We start from the raw sequence: 17,721 nt of genomic DNA on the forward strand, positions 1-17,721 counted from the left end.
AGACTGATACATCAATGATTATTAAGTTTGCAAATCCCTGTAAAAAAAAAATGAAGAAGAAGAAAAGCCCTGCAGTTCCAATACTGAACCAATAAACCGGCTCAACATGTGATCCTGATTTTTTTTTTGGGGGGGGGCAAGAGAGGCATTAACTGGGCAGGGTACCTTACAACTGCAGTAGAACAATCCAACCATCTGTTTAACAAGGAGAGGCTGCTGCTGCTCAAGGACAGGATAAATGCTTTTCATGTAGAAAGCAGTGTAGAAATTATTGCTGGCAGCAAGAATGGGAAAGATGGCTACCTGATAAAATGGAGAAGTGCCACCTATTGTAGCCCTGACTTAGTATAAAGACAGCACTGGCATAACTATGTTTTACTACCACTGAAGTATAGCTAATAATATATACTGTCCAAAGTCTGCAAGAGGGAGGCAGATGACTGTTCAGACATAATTATACTTTAGTATTACAAGAAGAACCCTACACTTCCATACTCCTTTGGCTGTAAATGCACAGATAAGGTCACAGCCTTTCCCCCCAAGTTTTTAATTAACTGCGGATTCCACATGATCCAACCATTAAAAATATTCTGAATCATAGTTAATCTTAACTATTATTATTATTATTAAAAACAAGCCAGCTTCAAAAACTGAAGGCTGAATTAGGCTTGCTTTCAGTTTGGGATGTGGTGGCGCTGTGGGCTAATCGAATCCACGCGACGGAGTGAGCGCCTATCGCTTGTCCCAGCTCCTGCCATCCTAGCAGTTCGAAAGCATGCAAATGCAAGTAGATAAATAGGGACCACCTCGGTGGGAAGGTAACAGCGTTCTGTGTCTAAGTCGCACTGGCCATGTGACCACGGAAGATTGTCTTCGGACAAAAGCTGGCTCTATGGCTTGGAAACGGGGATGAGCACCACCCCCTAGAGTCGAACACGACTGGACAAAAATTGTCAAGGGGAACCTTCACCTTTACCTTACAGTTTCAGTTCAGATAACACAAATCTGTGGTTGACCTAGAAGACCTTGAACTGCATTCAAATTCCTTCTCTTGTCCACTCTGAAAGAGAGTAGAGGTACTAGCCAAGACAATGTTCACATTATCAACCAACTGTGATTGAGATTCCATTTGTACCAGTCCATGCTTTAAAGATGTCACATAGAGTTGTGGTCCATGAGCCATTGGTAGCTTTATAACAAGCATCTGATTACTATACGATGTGCCATGTCCAACTTACCCAAGCAAAAGAAAAAGTTCCATTCTTGTCCATTACCTATTAATATTCCTGTAATGGAGGAGGACAGGAAGTTGTATACATATGGATGAAAGAGTGTTTTGGAAGTCTACAACAATCAAACCTTAAAGAAGGAAAGCAAAGCTTCACTGAAAATGGTCTTCTAAATTCCATTTCACTATTATCTTTCATTTTCTTATCTTTACAAAGCAACCTTTCCTGTGTTTTTATGATTACTACTCATAGCTACACCAAAGTGTTTGCACAGCACAATGAACAAGCTTTGCAAAGCTTCACTGAAATCAAAGAGAATGTATTGCGTCTCAGTACATACGAGACGACTAGAAAAGTAATAGAAATCTTCCACAGGTCAGGCTGTTGAAAGCAAAATAGGTTTGGAAAAACTAGCTACTGCCAAGGATAGCTAAATTATAAAATTTGGTTATATAGGGATTATTTGTGTGCTTCTACAGGAAAGAAAAAGGAAACAGAAGGAACAAAACAAAGGCAGAGAAAAAGAAAAAAAACATTATTTTGCAGTCTTTGGTAAGAATATATCGCACGAGTGACAGGATACATAGATTTAAGTTACATTAATGTGTATCTTTTAGCCTTTTGTTTCTGATCATGGGGCGTTCTTGGCAAAGATACTGGAGTGGCATTGCCAGTTCCTACTCCAGGTGGATTGCGTTTAGTCAGAACTCTCCACTATGTCCTGTCCGTCTTGGGTGTCCCTGCACAGCATAGCCCATAGCTTCTCTGTGTGTCTTTTCAGCAGTATGTGGACTGTGGACCGAGAACTCCCAGAAGTACAAGCAGGATTCTGAAGGGGCAGAGGAACTCAAGACCAAATTGCTAACATGCGCTGGATTATGGAGAAAGTCAGAGAGTTCCAGAAAAATATCTACTTCTGCTTCATTGATTATGCAAAAGCCTTTGACTGTGTGGACCACAGCAAACTATGGCAAGTCCTTAAAGAAATGGGAGTGCCTGTCTACCTTATCTATCTACTGAGAAACCTATATGTGGGACAGGAAGCAACACTTAGAACTGGATATGGAACAACTGATTGGTTCAAAGTTGGGAAAGGAGTACGACAAGGCTGTATATTGTCTCCCTGCTTATTTAAATTATATGCAAAATACATCATGCGGAAGGCTGGACTGGAGGAATCCCAAGCCGGAATTAAGATTGCCAGAAGAAATATCAACAACCTCCGATATGCAGATGATACCACTCTGACGGCAGAAAGTGAGGAGGAATTAAAGAACCTTGTAATGAGGGTGAAAGATGAGAGCGCAAAAAATGGTCTGAAGCTCAACATCAAAAAAACTAAGATCATGGCCACTGGTCCCATCACCTCCTGGCAAAGAGAAGGGGAAGATATAGAGGTAGTGACAGATTTTACTTTCTTGGGCTCTATGATCACTGCAGATGGAGACAGCAGCCACGAAATTAAAAGACACCTACTTCTTGGGAGGAAAGCGATGACAAACCTTGACAGCATCTTAAAAAGTAGAGACATCACCTTGCCAACAAAAGTCGGAATAGTCAAAGCTATGGTTTTTCCTGTATGGAAGTGAGAGCTGGACCATAAAGAAAGCAGACCGCCAAAGAATTGGTGCCTTTGAATTGTGGTGCTGGAGGAGGCTCTTGAGAGTCCCCTGGACTGCAAGGAGAACAAACCTATCAATTCTAAAGGAAATCAACCCTGAGTGTTCACTGGAAGGACAGATCCTGAAGCTGAGGCTCCAGTACTTTGGCCATCTCCTGAGAAGAGAAGACTCCCTGGAAAAGACCCTGATGTTGAGAAAGTCTGAAGGCAAGAGGAGAAGGGGATGACAGAGGATGAGATGGTTGGACAGTGTCATCGAAGCAACCAAGATGAATTTGACACAACTCCGGGAGGTAGTGGAAGACAGGAGGGCCTGGCGTGCTCTGGTCCATGGGGTTACGAAGAGTCGGACACGACTAAACGACTAGACAACGACTGTGTATCTTTGACTGCAATCTTAAATAATCCATAGAACATTTCAGACAGAAGACTAATATGCCCAAGCATGCATATATAGCTTGTTTATAATTTTATTCACCTATCAATATTTATCTTTCTGCAATTAGTTTATTCTTATATACATCTCTGCATAAGTATAAGGATACAGTATTTGCATTTGAACAAATTGTTAATAAGAGCACCAAAGTCTCTTTTTCCCCACTTTAAATTCCTTTGTGCACTGTCGTATGCTATTCTTTTCTCTTGGCTGTACATAAGCACAGAGAAACTAATTGCTAATTCAAACAAGCCAGTTACGTCACCAAAATACCTGAGCACTGAAGTTTTGGAATAACTGTAAACACTTCATACTACCATATAACCTTTTAGGAAGATCAAAGAAGATGTTTGGGGAACTAGACTGACCCCAAATCTCATGAAAGAGCAGCACCAGTCAAATAGGTATTTCAAATTCCTAAATGTCAGTTTGAGATAAAGTAGTTGAAGAGATAGCAAAGAAGTGGCATATTGGATGTAGAACAACTTTGTTGAAAAAAATATATATGAAGATTGTAAGACACTATGGAAATTAAGAGCTGGCTGGATAACTCAGTGGTTTAGGTATCTGGATGCAGAGCTAGAGACTGGAGTTGTCCCCACTATATCTCCTAGGAGAAGAACCAGCCTGTGTGGCCTTGGGCAAGTTGCACAGTTCCAAGATGCCCCCAGAAGAAGGGAGCTTTAAACCACTTCTGAGTCTTCTCTACCCGGAAAACCTGGAAAAGGGTTGCCATAAGTCAGAATTGACTTGATGGCACATTGTTGCTGCTGCTTCTGCTGCTGCTGCTGAAAAATACTAGTCAGTCAATCAAAATTATAAAAACATTGACTGGTATTATATAACAAATACAAGTTTTAACCAAAAACCTAAGCATCTTGCAACTGTTAAATATCGACACAGTATGTATGCTGTTCCTAAGATAGCTGTTTTTTGTAGCTCTGATAGCGTGATTTCCGAGATCTGCAACTGCTTATACTGTAGTACTATGTGGAATTTCTTGATATTGTTCCCAAAGCCCTGATGACTATGGGGACCACTGAAATGTGTTTCTTCCAGAGGTGAGATGCTTCAATCGCCAGGTCTCTGTACCTTGTTAGTTTTTCCAATTCTTTATTTTCAACTCTGATATTCTCTGAAATTGCAATGTAAATGATCCAGACATTTCTTCATTCTATTACAACTATGTCTGGTGTGTGATGTTCAAGGTGTCTCTCCGTTTGGATCTGGAAATCCCACAGGATCTTGACTACCTCATTTTCTGACACCTTCTCTACCTGATGTTTCCATGGTTTTTTGTGTTGAGTGTCTGGGAACATGTTTAAGTTCCAATAACTCTCAACAGGTTATGGGCCCAGTGGTACGTGAATCAAAAGTTTTAAAGAATGGTTTCTCATTGGTTGCATGCTGTGTGCATCCACTGTCAATTATCCATGAGTCTCTATTTCTCTGGCAGTTTTTTTGTATAATTTCATTGGCCACAAATGAGCTCTGTTTAATTTCTCTATTTGGTTTTCCTTTGTCTTTGTCCCTCTTGTAACTGGGAGCTGCATTCCACCTTTTCTGAGCTTTTTGTTCGAATTGGTGAGAGCTCCTATTGACTGAAGGCTCTCTCTGGGCATGACAGTCCCTGGTTTTCCAAAAGACCAGCAACTGTTACGTGATTTGTCATGGGGTGGGGTCTTTCTGTAGCTCCTACTTTGAACAGGTAATTTGATCCATTTGCCTCTGAGGAATTATTTCCTCTACCACCTCCTGTATTTGCAGTAATCCATGGCCTCCAGTTTTTCATGGTAAATATAATCTGTCCACATCACTTTTTTGATGTAGTGTTTGATGCATGTTCATTAGTTTCTGTGTTTTTCGATCCAACTCTTCTAGTTCATTTTGAGTGTGTACTGTATTATTACAGCTGGGTAATCACTGGAACTGCCCATGTATTTATGGCTTTGTATTTATACCATTTAATTTTGGTTTTTGTTTTGATATATTTCCTTTCTGTCAGTTCTTTAACTTTTGTTAATTGTAATAATAACAACAACAACAACAACAACAACAACTACTACTACTACTACTACTACTACTACTACTACTACTACTACTACTACTACTACTACAAGAACAACAAAACAGCACAGTATGTATGCTGTTCCTAATATAGCTTTTTTTTGTAACTCTGATGGCGTTATTTCTGATGATGAAGAAAATTAATGAAATTATTGAAATTATGGGAACTGTAACTTCCAGGAAAGAATTGTTGTTCTTGTTAAATGCCATCAAGTAACTTCCAACTTTTGGTACAATCAAGTAAGGAATTCCCAAAAGCCCGCTCAGGTCTCACAGATTAAAGACTATGATTTCCTTTATTGAATCTATCCATCTTATATTTAGTTTTGCAGGCAGAAGGAACCCTTCCAATCACAGGCAGCTGATCCCAGAACCAAGCCAACATAATTTAAGACTTTTTGTTTTTCTTTCTTCCACAGATAATGCCTTGTTATGCCCGGATGTTTCCCACGTTAGTTTTGAATTCTGAGCTCTGCAACGGATTCTCCTCCTGCAGAGGCAACTTACGTGAAGAGCAAGCCTAAAGACATATGAGGGGGAAATGAGCCTAGCTTAGCCAACTTCTCTTTGCCATACATGCTGTGTGTACTGTAACAGCCCCTGTAGAGCCAGGTCATCATCACTTCCTCCACAGCTGCAATCTATGGTTGTCCTCAAACTGCAGTAAAATCCAGCAATATATTACTTAGCAGTAGTAAATCTGCACTGCAGCTGGCATGTTAAAGAACAGTGTAGAAAGAATCTGAACAAGGGAGACAAAACTCAAAAAGGGAACAGCCAGTATATGTGCCCCTGTCACATCTGCCAACCAATTAGGCAGCTCATGTCCCTGCCCCTAAAGTAGGCAACAGTGTGACTTTTGTCACTGTCCAGAATGAGCACAGAATGAAATGGTGACCTCTCAAGACCATCAGAAAAATTTCACTGCTAACTAGGACTGAATCTAGGTTTTTCACATCTAAACCTATTTTTTTAATCACAGCATTAATGCCTTCTTTCTGTTCTTGGGACTTAATTCTGTCCGGCCACAACGAGAGTCATTTAGTTTCACTCAGATCCGCACTATATATAGCTATAAAGACTCTGCTCCTAGGTCTCTGAGTACTCTAATGTGTTTCCTTTTCCTAATCTGTATTGCCACTGATCACGTTTTTAATGAGGAGACACAGTGAAGTGCTGTTGGCAATATGGTTTCATTTCTGTTTAGCATTTTGCCAATGTTACTGACAGAATTCTACCCATAGGCTGCTCATTTAACAAGGTTTGGGGAATTTCATCAGTCTAAAGCAATTCATATCTAGCAAGGCATAATTTGCACATTAATCCTCCTCTATCCTTGAAGGCATCCATTTTTCTCATAAAAAGTTGTTGAGTTTTTCCGTCTTACTCCGCCAGAAGATTCACCAGAAAAGTAGCATTTGTCATCTGCCCCTTAAAAATAGCATGATCCCAACATCATTATATCTCTTTGAAGTTTTACCATTTTCAGTATCTACAGTCCATATAAACGAAAGTAACCATGCTTGCTTTTTCTAAGATGAATACAGGCAGAAGATAATAAAAACATGGGCACAATTTAATGAGAAAACAACCAATCCTGATAGAAGTTGCCTTGAAAGCAAAGGGCAATCATAAAATAACCTTGTCCAATTCTATAACAATAATTATTCTTATACCAGTGGTAAATTTATTTTGATTTGTTCAAAAAAAAAAAAAAAAAAAAAGGAAAGGAAAAGGAAAGGAACTGAGGAAATTACCCTGTACACTACTGGACCAATATGTTTTCTTTGCATGTAGTACCAGAGACTAAAAAGAACTTAAAATGTTTAATTGGTTGGGGCTGAAAACATTTTATAAGCAAACTAGATGCACCACAATTTGGCTCTCTGGACTCTGTGGCTGCAATTTTACTGCCTTAAAAACCAAGGAGAGGCTTGACATCAATAAGGACAAGATTTCACACTTCTTTTTTTCAGAGCTAACAGTGATTGGGTTAAAAACCATGGTAACTTTTTAGAACACTTGCATGTTCTATATGAGCATTATGAAGTTAATAACGTACTGTACTTACATTTCATTCCACTTCAAACATCTGAATGCTTTCAACTAAACTGTCACATTTCCAAAGCACAAAAGGCTTCCCCCACAGAAACTTTTCAGACTTGAGGAATGACTTTTGCTTGCATGTCTGTCATATCAGGGACTAAATTTTTTAAGAACCAACTAAAAACGTGGATGTATAGGCAGGCCTTCCCTTCCAGTTAATTCCTGTCCTTTTTCCTTTTTTATTCTTTCTCTCTTTATTTGATTTATTTTGTATTTTCCCATCTTGCATAATCATTTAATTAATTAATTGTTATAAATTTTTCTTGAACTTGTTATCCTTTATGTTGTAAGCCGACTAGATTGGTCGAAATGACTAGATAAGCACGGTATAAATGCAATAAATAAAATAAATAAAATAAAATAAAATAAATAAGTCTGAATCCTAATTGAGTGAAATTCAGAATCAAGAGTGTTCACAACTATTTGCATGAGTTTTTTCTCATGATGACAGCTAACTGAATTACCAATATCTAGATGCAAAAGAACTCAGATAGGGTTTCAACAACCCAAAGTTTTGAAGTGGGATGCAACTTTCTGAGATACCATAGACTCAAAGTGTTTGGAAAACACAAGCAAGGCTTTCTGTGAAATCTTAGCTTGATGTGCACAGAGTAGTGGCGCTCACTGTTCAATAACTCCTGCTTGCTCCAGAACCAGATAAGGAACCCAATAAAAAGCTTTTCTTTACATCTTGTTTATCATGTCATTCAGGAGTTGGCAGCTATTATTCTCGCCATATTTTCCCTCAAACCAATAGACAATGAATTCAAAAACAGAGTGAGTGTTATTTGGAGGAAAGGGTGGGTGGATAGACTACCAGATCACATTATAAACCAGCAGTCTGCTCTCTATGCAAGGAGCAGCAGCTGAGTAGAAGCATCCAAAAGAATTGCTCCAACATGCGAGCATCTCAGAAGAATCATGCTGCATTCTTATATATTCCACTATGTGTACCTAGGTCTCAGAATGCAACAGGAGAGAGATGTGTACAAACTGATCGAACTAGTTCAATTCTGGTTTAAATACTGTGTCCAGTAATCTGTCTTGCCTGTCACACAGAGCTCTGACTCCTTGTGCTCTACATCCAGTCCATGCCCACCTCCCAAAGTCCAACTAGGACTGGGTTAGGGAAGAAATCCCCCTGGTTTCACTCTATCATTGGACTACTTTAAAATGTACAATTTTACTTTTTTTCTAGGGATGCTTCCCAGAAACGTCTCGTCCACATTCCTTTAGAGATTTTAGTTCCACCTAATTACCTGCCCTGGTGTCTGAGATGAAATTGTTCATCTGTTCTCTTTTTATGTTTCTCAGTTTTGCATACTATTTTTCATATATATGAACTGATAAAACACCATAAAATAATCTGTCCTGAACACTTTTTATGTACAATTACACCATTGCTTTTGTTATCTGGTATTAAGATAGTGTACAGAGACATACATGCAAATTGGAAATTTCAAGTGCTCAAAGATCTCACATATTTTGAAAACCATTAGGACTGCTGTAAGCTAGATGTGATGTGATGGCACATACCACACACAACACATGCATAGGTTATAGAACTTCCATTTCACTCATTGAAATACAGTACTTCAGACAGTCTTATCAAATATTCATTTACAAATACAAATCAGTTGGAGGAGTTTGTTCTTATTCCTACTAAGGAAACACACTTTGAAATGCTCCAAGTCTCCCTGATATGAGTTGTTTATATTTTTACATCAAATTGTTCCATTAAATGCATTTCATAGATTACTGAATATCCAAATTCAATGGTCAACAGAGTGGGTACTTAATACCTGTAAATTAGCACTTGAGGTACTTTCATATAAAACAAATAAAATTCAATGTCTATGGATCCCATTCAGCATTATTTGAGCAGAGATTAAATTGTTTTATTCCACTCCACCTAAGCCTCTCCGGATTTCTGCCTTGGGAGTTGGAGAAGCACTCCAGTCTAGTACAATAAAGAAAGGTAACTCAACCACACTGCTTCTGGAAGGTCTCTGATCTAGTGGGTGGTTTCAGGATTTTTGGTTGATTTGTTTTTACCTTTCCTTCACAGGACCAAAGTCCTCCTGCACATGCCAAGAAAAAAAATATTCCACAAAACTAGAGGAACTCAACCTAAGTGGTTTTGTGGAATATTTCTTGGCATATGCAGGAGAACCTGTTGAAATAGGAGAGCTCTGGATGCCAAAGGTTCCAGCAGTCCTAAAGAATACTCGCTTTTTTTGTCTCATAACCTCTCAAATCCATCTCTTCAACATAGCCAAAGGGGATGATTTATGGATTCATCTGATGGCTTCTGTTCTGCAATCAGATATGAGAAATCAACTCCAGAAGGATTAGGTAAACTCAGCCTTGCAAGACCAAAGGCCTCCCAGGTAGGCAACAGGGTAAAGCAAACCCCTGGCCCACTCCCTGCTGAGAGGTCCCTCTTTTTACCTACTGGGCCAGATGCTGTAATCAAAAGACTAATCTAGAAAGGTTTGCACGGGGAAGGCACTACTCTAGCACACACAGAACTCTGGCTCTTTCCAAGCTGAAACTGAATACTTTTAGCAGTTTCTATGTCATTTACCAGCACACAGGCATTTGAGTGTGTAAATAAAACATGCAAAAGTGAGAAAGCTTCAAAGAAATGGTTTATAGAATCATAGAACTAGTGAGCTGGAAGTGGCTTATAAGACCATCAAGACCAACCCCTTCCTCAATGCAAGAATCCAAATCAAAGCAGATCTGACAGATGACTGTCCAATTTTCTCTTGAATTCCTCCAGCGTTGGAGCACTCCCAAGATAATCAATTCCATTGTTGTACTGCTCTAACAGTTAAGAATGTTTTCCTGATATTCAGCTTAAATCTGGCTTCTATAGCTTGAGCCTATCACTGGCTGGTAACCAGCACTACCGTGTGTGCCAATCAAGTGTTTCTGTTCTTTGTTTCTACTATATAGTTCATTATTTCTGCTTTAAAAATAAATGCATTGACTATACATTGTGGATAAAACATGTGGGATTTTTTTTCCTCCCACTTTCATGGGTGCTGCTAAAGCAAAAACTTAATTCAAAACTGTTGCATTGCTCACATACAGATGAACTTTAAGTATTCCACTTCAATAGTTTAAGTACTGATCAAGTATTATTTTGAATGTTATTAGAAATTCAACTTATGCTGCAAATACAAAACTTTGTAGGAAGGTTTCAAAGAAGGTTTAGATGGAGAGTGGTTTCTTTTCAAAATCCAGTTAAAACTGGTAGTATCCTTACGAACTCAGGCCTTTTCCCATCTTACAATGCATGCCAATATTAGTACTTTTCTCTCCATCATACTTTGTTAGTTGACAGGATCTCTGTAATTAGGAGTATTTCGCTACAAAAACAATAAACAGTATTCTGACAGAGCTAACAAGAATGCATTTATTTGACTTCATCCCAGATGGTAAGATTTGCAAACTTGCACCATTTTTGTCAGCATCAGCAGCATTATGAGGATATAGCAGTTGCCCATGTAATTTACAAATTACCTTCATCTACCTCGAACAAGAATTTGAAAAAGTTACTTTTTGAAACTACATTTCCCCAAATACCTCAACCAGACTGGCCAGTAGCCATATGTGCTGGGAAGTTCTTAGAACTGCAATCCAAGATCTAACTTTTTTTTAAAAAAAGAAAAAGACAACTGTGCCACAAAATAATATTTGCATTGGGCAGGCAAAGTTTTCAGCTTACACATTTGAGGGGAATGTATAGATCTGCTCTGATCCAGTTTACAAATGTCTGAGTGGCACTGACCAATGCAAATATCTCCTCAAATGCCTCTAATGTTTCTACAATACATGTGGTACCATAAGAACATAAGAAGAGCCCTGCTGGATCAGGCCAAGGGCCCATGTAGTCCAGCTTCCTGTATCGCACAGTGGCCCCACCAGATGCCTCTGGGAGCACACGAGACAACCAGATACCTGTCTCTTCCCTCCCCACCCCTTTTTGACATCTTCTCTTCACCCTTGAGCTTTCTTATTTGAGTATGGCATAGTTTTCAGAAATGACAGCTTAAGACAAACAATATCTGACAGTTTCTAATAATCACTAAAAAGAAAATAAATTTTCACTTAAAACACAATGAAGCTTCAAGATTTATGATACAAAGGCCTATCTCATGTCTTTTAAAAGACAAGCTTTGTTTAAACTTCAAGCAGTTATATAGAACTTCAGAGTATCCAGGTTTCATCACATGGATTTATTTATTTATTTATTTATTTATTTATTTATTTATTTATTTATTTATTTATTTATTTATTTATTTATTTATTTATTTATTTATTACCACCTTATTCTTTAACACAATGCCGCAAGGTAGGCCAGTGTTATCTTTATACTGTATAAGGATAATAAACATGTACACAGATATGTATACATACAGAACATGTTAAGAACCAGATAGTTTCATTCAAATCCAGCAACTAGACTACTCACCTCTGGCAAATAAAAATAAAGATGATAATATAAACTACATGAGGGGAAAAAATCAGAATATGGATCTGTCCGTTCATAATTACGCTGTAAAATTGCTTCCAATGCTGATGTTATCATAATAAATGTTGAACAATAATGTCCATTCCTTAATATTGCAAGACATACACATATTTTCTGTCATGCTGCTGTGATGTAAAGGAGCTAAGGAGGATATTGAAGATCCTGAAACAGGAATAAATTGGAACATCTTTCCAACCTCCTGGAGGCTGTTGACTTCACCCCTTTTACAAGTTCCTCTCACTGCCATTTGTCTACTCAGAGGTGACATTTCATTGCAGATTATTACACAAAATCCCAAGACAGATGTGGGAAGGTACACAATCACATCTTACAATATTCTTGAGCCCTGCCCTTTTTGTTTTGCTGAATGAACGCTGCAATTCAGACCTACTGGACGCAACAACCAGACTTAAGTGATTGATTGCTGTGGTCAGAATTCAATAATCAGTGAGAATCGCTCTCTCTGATTCATAACACCTCCTTATAAATGTATCCTTATGATTACTCATATGATGCATGGCTAAACTCCTTAGTTAATAAAATCTTAGAAATAAAACGTAAGACTTAGTTTCTTTCAAAAGGTGTTGAAAATGCAGAGTTAAGACACGTGAAATTTTGCACAGATACTATTGAGACCCCAAGAGTTTCCCTAACACAAAGAAACAGTAACTATAAATGAGAAGTGAACGATAATACTAATCAGAGAATAACCTGTAGTTAGTATGTAGAATTTAAGGATTACAGGGGGCACCATCATTTTAACACTCTGGGGGCTTTTTTGTCTCTCCTGTCACCAACACCAGGTTGCTCAGTTGCTTAGACAGTATTCTTACAGCATATAAACAGATACTGTTTTTTGAATAATATTTGATGCCTTCCCAAATATCTTCCTACGAGCCACCTAGCAAAATATCCCTTTTCTATTTACAACTGCAGAGGAAGAACAGAATCTGTTAATGGCCGATCACAGCATTTCTTCTACACAATCCTAAAAATGTCTCGACAAACCGAGTAACCAAACCGGTACGTTATATGTTGCCCCTTGCTGAGCCTGATGTGGCTTGCCATACTCAGAAACCCTTCTGAAGGGCATGTCTTCTCTGAAATCTTACTTTTGAAAAATCTTTTTTTTTCACAACGTATTGAAATTCATACAAACGACCCAGAATTAACAGCAAAATCCCCCAGAGTCAACACATGTCTACAATTACATTTCCAAATGCTTAACACACCAAGTCCAAGAAATGCGGACACCACCGCAGCAAACACTTGAAAGAGACAAGCTGAGAGAACAGAATCGCCTGCTTCTTCTGCCTCCTGTCACACGTGCACAAGAGCAAGCCTCAGAGTTTACCACCTTGTGGTAAGAGTGAGTAATCAAGCTGCGTGTACATTTCAGCAGGCTGCATTTCACTGTCACTCATCCACGATTAAACCAACCTACCAAGTTCTCTAGAAGTTTTTGCCCTGAAGGCAAAGTCAAGGCCAAGAAAACTAACCCCCTGACTAAACATACAGAGAATAGGAAGAAGGTGAAGACTAAATACATTTTACAGAGCCGGCTGCTTCCTTCCAATACAGCTGCTGCAGCAACCACTTGCAGAGATCTGTCTCTTCCTCCTCTTACTCTTCAGAAAAGCCCATAGCCAAGGTGGGGAGGGGGGTTCTTAAGAAGTGGCTTGGGAAAACACAGGAGTACTTACATCTCTGAACTTGTTCCAGTATTTATCTTTGTCATATTGGGAAACAGTGCTCAGCCATTTGTCATTGTCTAGGAAATTGGCATTGCTGCTGCTGCTGCTGCTACCCGCGGCGATTTCTGGATGTCTGCCTTCCACTTGCAGAAAACACCAAACAACTAGGGCCAATATCCTGGGCATCTGAAAGAGCGGGGAAGGAAGGAAGGAAGGAAGGGTCGGCCCAAAGGGATTGGGGCGAGGGGGTAGGGGACAGAAGAGAAATCCCTGGTTCAGTCAATCAGTCCAGTAAAACAAGACCCCCGCCCGCCCGCCCGAAAAGCAAGCCCGTTGGCTTAATCGCGAAACCGGGGAAGAAAACTGGGCACGTAATGTATTTGGTGGAGACAAAGCCTAGCCTCTCGCAGGCACAAGCTTCCCCGTCGACTTCTCCACGGCGTTGACGGCAACTAACCCGGAATTTTGCCTTAAGGGGTCGTAATCAAACTGCGGACTAAGGAGCAGTCCCAGAACGAGGGCAGACGGGCGGCTTCCCGGGAAAGTTTGAGTGGAAGCAGAAAGATGTCTTCCCCGCCACCCTGACGCCCGGCAAGAGCTGTCTCTCCCTTCCCCCCCCCACCCACCCCCGCGCGTCCTTCGCCCTCTACCCAAAGGGCAGCCTTTAGCAACCGCCCCTCCCGCAGAGCGCGGCTCCGGCGGGGACGCGGATGCGGCGATGATCCCCTGCTTCGGCGAGCAAGGATGCGCGGAGCAAGTTGGCCCGCGGGATGCGCTCGCTTCCACTCACCTTCAGCCTCACAGCTTTGCTGCTGCTGCTGCCGCCGCCGCCGTTGCCCACCCCTTGGTTTGGGGGTCAGGAAGAAACACCGAGAGCCCAGCTCAAGCGGCTTCGCCCAGCCCGCTTTTGTGTGTGTGTGTGTGGTTTTTGTATGCGTGCCCGTATGTGCCTGTGCAAGTCTCGGGCTAGGGATGTGCGCGTTCCTCGCGGGCTCCGCGTCAATTCTCGAAATCTGGCGCCGCTCGCTGGCCGCTGCGTGGAATTGGTTGTTGCTGACGAAAAAACGCACCAGCTCCTTCCTTCCCTCTGGGGTTTTCGGGGAGCCGCCCGCTCGCCCGCTCCTCCCTGCTGCGCCCGCCACGCCCTTTCGGGCGCCCGGGCCACTTGTTTGCTGAAGGCGGGCGCGCGCTTCCTGTCAGGCACAGGTGCACTGGCGCGTTTTGGGATCGATCTGTCCGCGCGACGGGGCTCGTGGAGCGTGAATTTTGGCGGGAGTCGTTTTGAAACCCTGGGAGGCAGCCGACGCTAGAACTCCGCATTGAAGAAATTTGTCAGGGCTGTTAGATATTACTAGTGCGCTTTCCTAACATTGCTAACATATATGCAGCACAAGTGTGTTAACAGGGGCTTCAGGCTGTTGACCTCCTAACATGCCAGTGAGTTCCTGTACCTTTAATTGTTATGTGGAAGAGTAAATTTCAGCAGGTGTAGCTGGCCCTAAAAGCTACAGCAGCTGGCATTTCCTTTACTAAGTGGCTATTAAAGGAATAGGTCCCTTTAAAAAAAAATCTAATCATTCTATATCAGTGCTTCCCTAACTTGGGGTCCCCAAGATGTGGTTGGCTTACAACTCCTGGTAGTCTTCACTAGCTGGCCAGCACAGGTAGTGGTGAAGACTTCAGGGAGTTGCCAGCTAAGAACATCTGGGGACCCCAGGTTGGGAACCATTGCCCTGTATGGTATAGTATATTCCTGATTCCTTTATAGTACCTCCTTCCTCCATCAAAACAGGTTCTACTGAGAAAAGGCAGGGTGGCATAGTGGCCATGACAGGGTGGTGACATTAGCAGTTGTTGGATTGTTGCTCATATACATTTTTTTTTCTGAAGGTGCTCATTTGGTGGTGACTTTTGAAGTGCAGACCCTTGTATCATGTATCTTGACTACCCATATAGTCACTTCTACCGTATATGCCCAAGGAACACTTCAAAACCTAATAGTTGCTTTTCTGTACTCTTGCAGTGGTACGGTAATTTTTAAAGTGCAGGCACGTTAAATAGCAGCCCCCATAATCAATAATCTTTAGAGAGAACCTAAAATTAAATATAAGCCACTGTTTTAATTCCTAATATCAAACTAGTTCTTGTAGGGGGTTTTCCCCCTGCCTTACATTTTCATTGCCCATTCAAGACCAAGTTGTTGTTGTTGTTTAGTCGTGTCCGACTCTTCGTGACCCCATGGACCAGAGCACACCAGGCCCTCCTGTCTTCCACTGCCTCCCGGAGTTTGGATAAATTCACGTTGGTTGCTTCGCAGACACCGTCCAACCATCTCATCCTCTGTCGTCCCCTTCTCCTCTTGCCTTCACACTTTCCCAACATCAGGAGCTTTTCCAGGGAGTCTTCTCTTCTCATGAGATGGCGAAAGTACTGGAGCCTCAGCTTCAGGATCTGTCCTTCCAGTGAGCACTCAGGGTTGATTTCCTTCAAAATGGATAGGTTTGTTCCAGGTTCTTCACTGGAGGTGTTTATGCAGAAATTGGACAGCCCCCTGTAGATGTATCATGTATTGAACAGACAGCTATATTATTGTGCCCACAATGTACCTTCCAATTGCAACATTTATGCTATTAATATAGTACAAATTTCAATTTAAATGGAAACCTCCACTTGCTTCCATTCCTTCCAGTGATGGTTGGTGCTAGTACTGTTGCTATGTAGGTGGTGAGCAAGAGTTTTTCAGTGGGTTATAGAGTAGCTGCATGATTAGGAATTTTTTTGTCCACCCCACAGTAGTACCTTTGTTGCTAGTTTTATGTTTCGGAAGAGCTGTTGAGGAGTTCCATGGAGGGTCAACTCCATCTCATGTTAAAGTGTTTGTTTAAATAAGAATTACGGAAGACCCTGTTCTTAGGACAATCCTGCAGAACAGGTTTGGCTCTAATGCTAAACCTGTGTTCATTTCATCATTTATATATAGTTCATATAGGCTCTCATATGCTCTGATAATTCTCTAACTGGTATAATAAAATGGTTGTCTAAACTACTTACCAAAGAGCAATAGAGTGGGGTAACTAGAGAGAAGGGAAGAGAATCTTCAGAGAATGGCAGGGAAGTAAGAGCATGATGACAGAGACGCACACACACACACACACACAAAATTGTGGGATGTGAAAAAACAACAGTATGAACTGATGTTGAAAAATTGATTCAGAATTTTTAATAAATTCACTTCTTTGGGACATATAAACACAATCTTCAAGGTACCAAGAATACTAAGGTTTTTCTGTAGTCAAACCAGGACAAAACAATTTACTTAGAATATGTGTTTGAGTTGTATACTCTGAACACTGTAATATGAATAATGTTTGCACAAGAAAGATGTGTTTCCATTTACTCAATTATGGCATAATTCCATATTCCAAATGTTTCTAATCCCCTTTGATCCTACTAAATGGGAGATCTAGGTTTAATCTTTGACAGTGATTCACTTCCTTCCGCAGCTGCAGTATATCACAGCTGTTTATTACACACAGTAACTAGTAAGGGGGGGACATTGCTGTCTACAGATTGAACGATGCATCTATTTCAATGGGTGCCTTAACAGTTATTAATTATCATGCTTGGGTACAGGAATACATAATTATCTTGCAGAAGAGAATCTCCGTGTTTAGAACCAGCAATAGAAATAGTTACTTTTTTGGATTACAGCTCTCAGCTGTAATCCAAAAAAGTATTACAGCTATATATATTTACAGATATATATGTATTGGATTACAGCTATATATATATTTGTAATCCCAATATGTTTATATTATACCAAAGGTGTTTATGCCAGAGGTGTTTCTATACAGAGAGAGAGAGAGAGAGAGAGAGAGAGAGAGAGAGATCACCTCTGTTATTACAGTGTAAGTCTTGGAATGATGTACTTTTGTACTTGCCTGCTGTTTGAGGGCCCCAGTAAAGTACTCATAGCATTGTTGGAGGAGCTGAGTTTACAACAGAGGACAGCAGGAAAAGGACCA

General features: G+C 40.6%; 1 protein-coding gene across 2 annotated transcripts in view; it reads right to left on the bottom strand.

The window, feature by feature from the left end:
* Nucleotides 1-14,920, bottom strand: part of SPOCK1 (SPARC (osteonectin), cwcv and kazal like domains proteoglycan 1) — a 646,684-nt gene extending 631,764 nt beyond the window's left edge. Inside the window, exons 1-2 of one of the 2 annotated variants that reach the window (XM_072990125.2) lie at nucleotides 14,487-14,920; nucleotides 13,706-13,882 (exon numbers count right to left, since the gene is read on the bottom strand). In XM_072990125.2, the coding sequence (XP_072846226.2) occupies nucleotides 13,706-13,882 (177 nt within the window). In that variant the 5' untranslated portion in view covers nucleotides 14,487-14,920. The remainder of the gene's footprint in view (nucleotides 1-13,705; nucleotides 13,883-14,486) is intronic. The other variant, XM_020782675.3, reaches the window with a different exon arrangement.
* Nucleotides 14,921-17,721: the final 2,801 nt, after the last annotated feature.

The sequence above is a fragment of the Pogona vitticeps genome, chromosome 2 (genome assembly GCF_051106095.1).
Source record: "Pogona vitticeps strain Pit_001003342236 chromosome 2, PviZW2.1, whole genome shotgun sequence".
NCBI classification, from domain to species: Eukaryota; Metazoa; Chordata; class Lepidosauria; order Squamata; family Agamidae; genus Pogona; species Pogona vitticeps.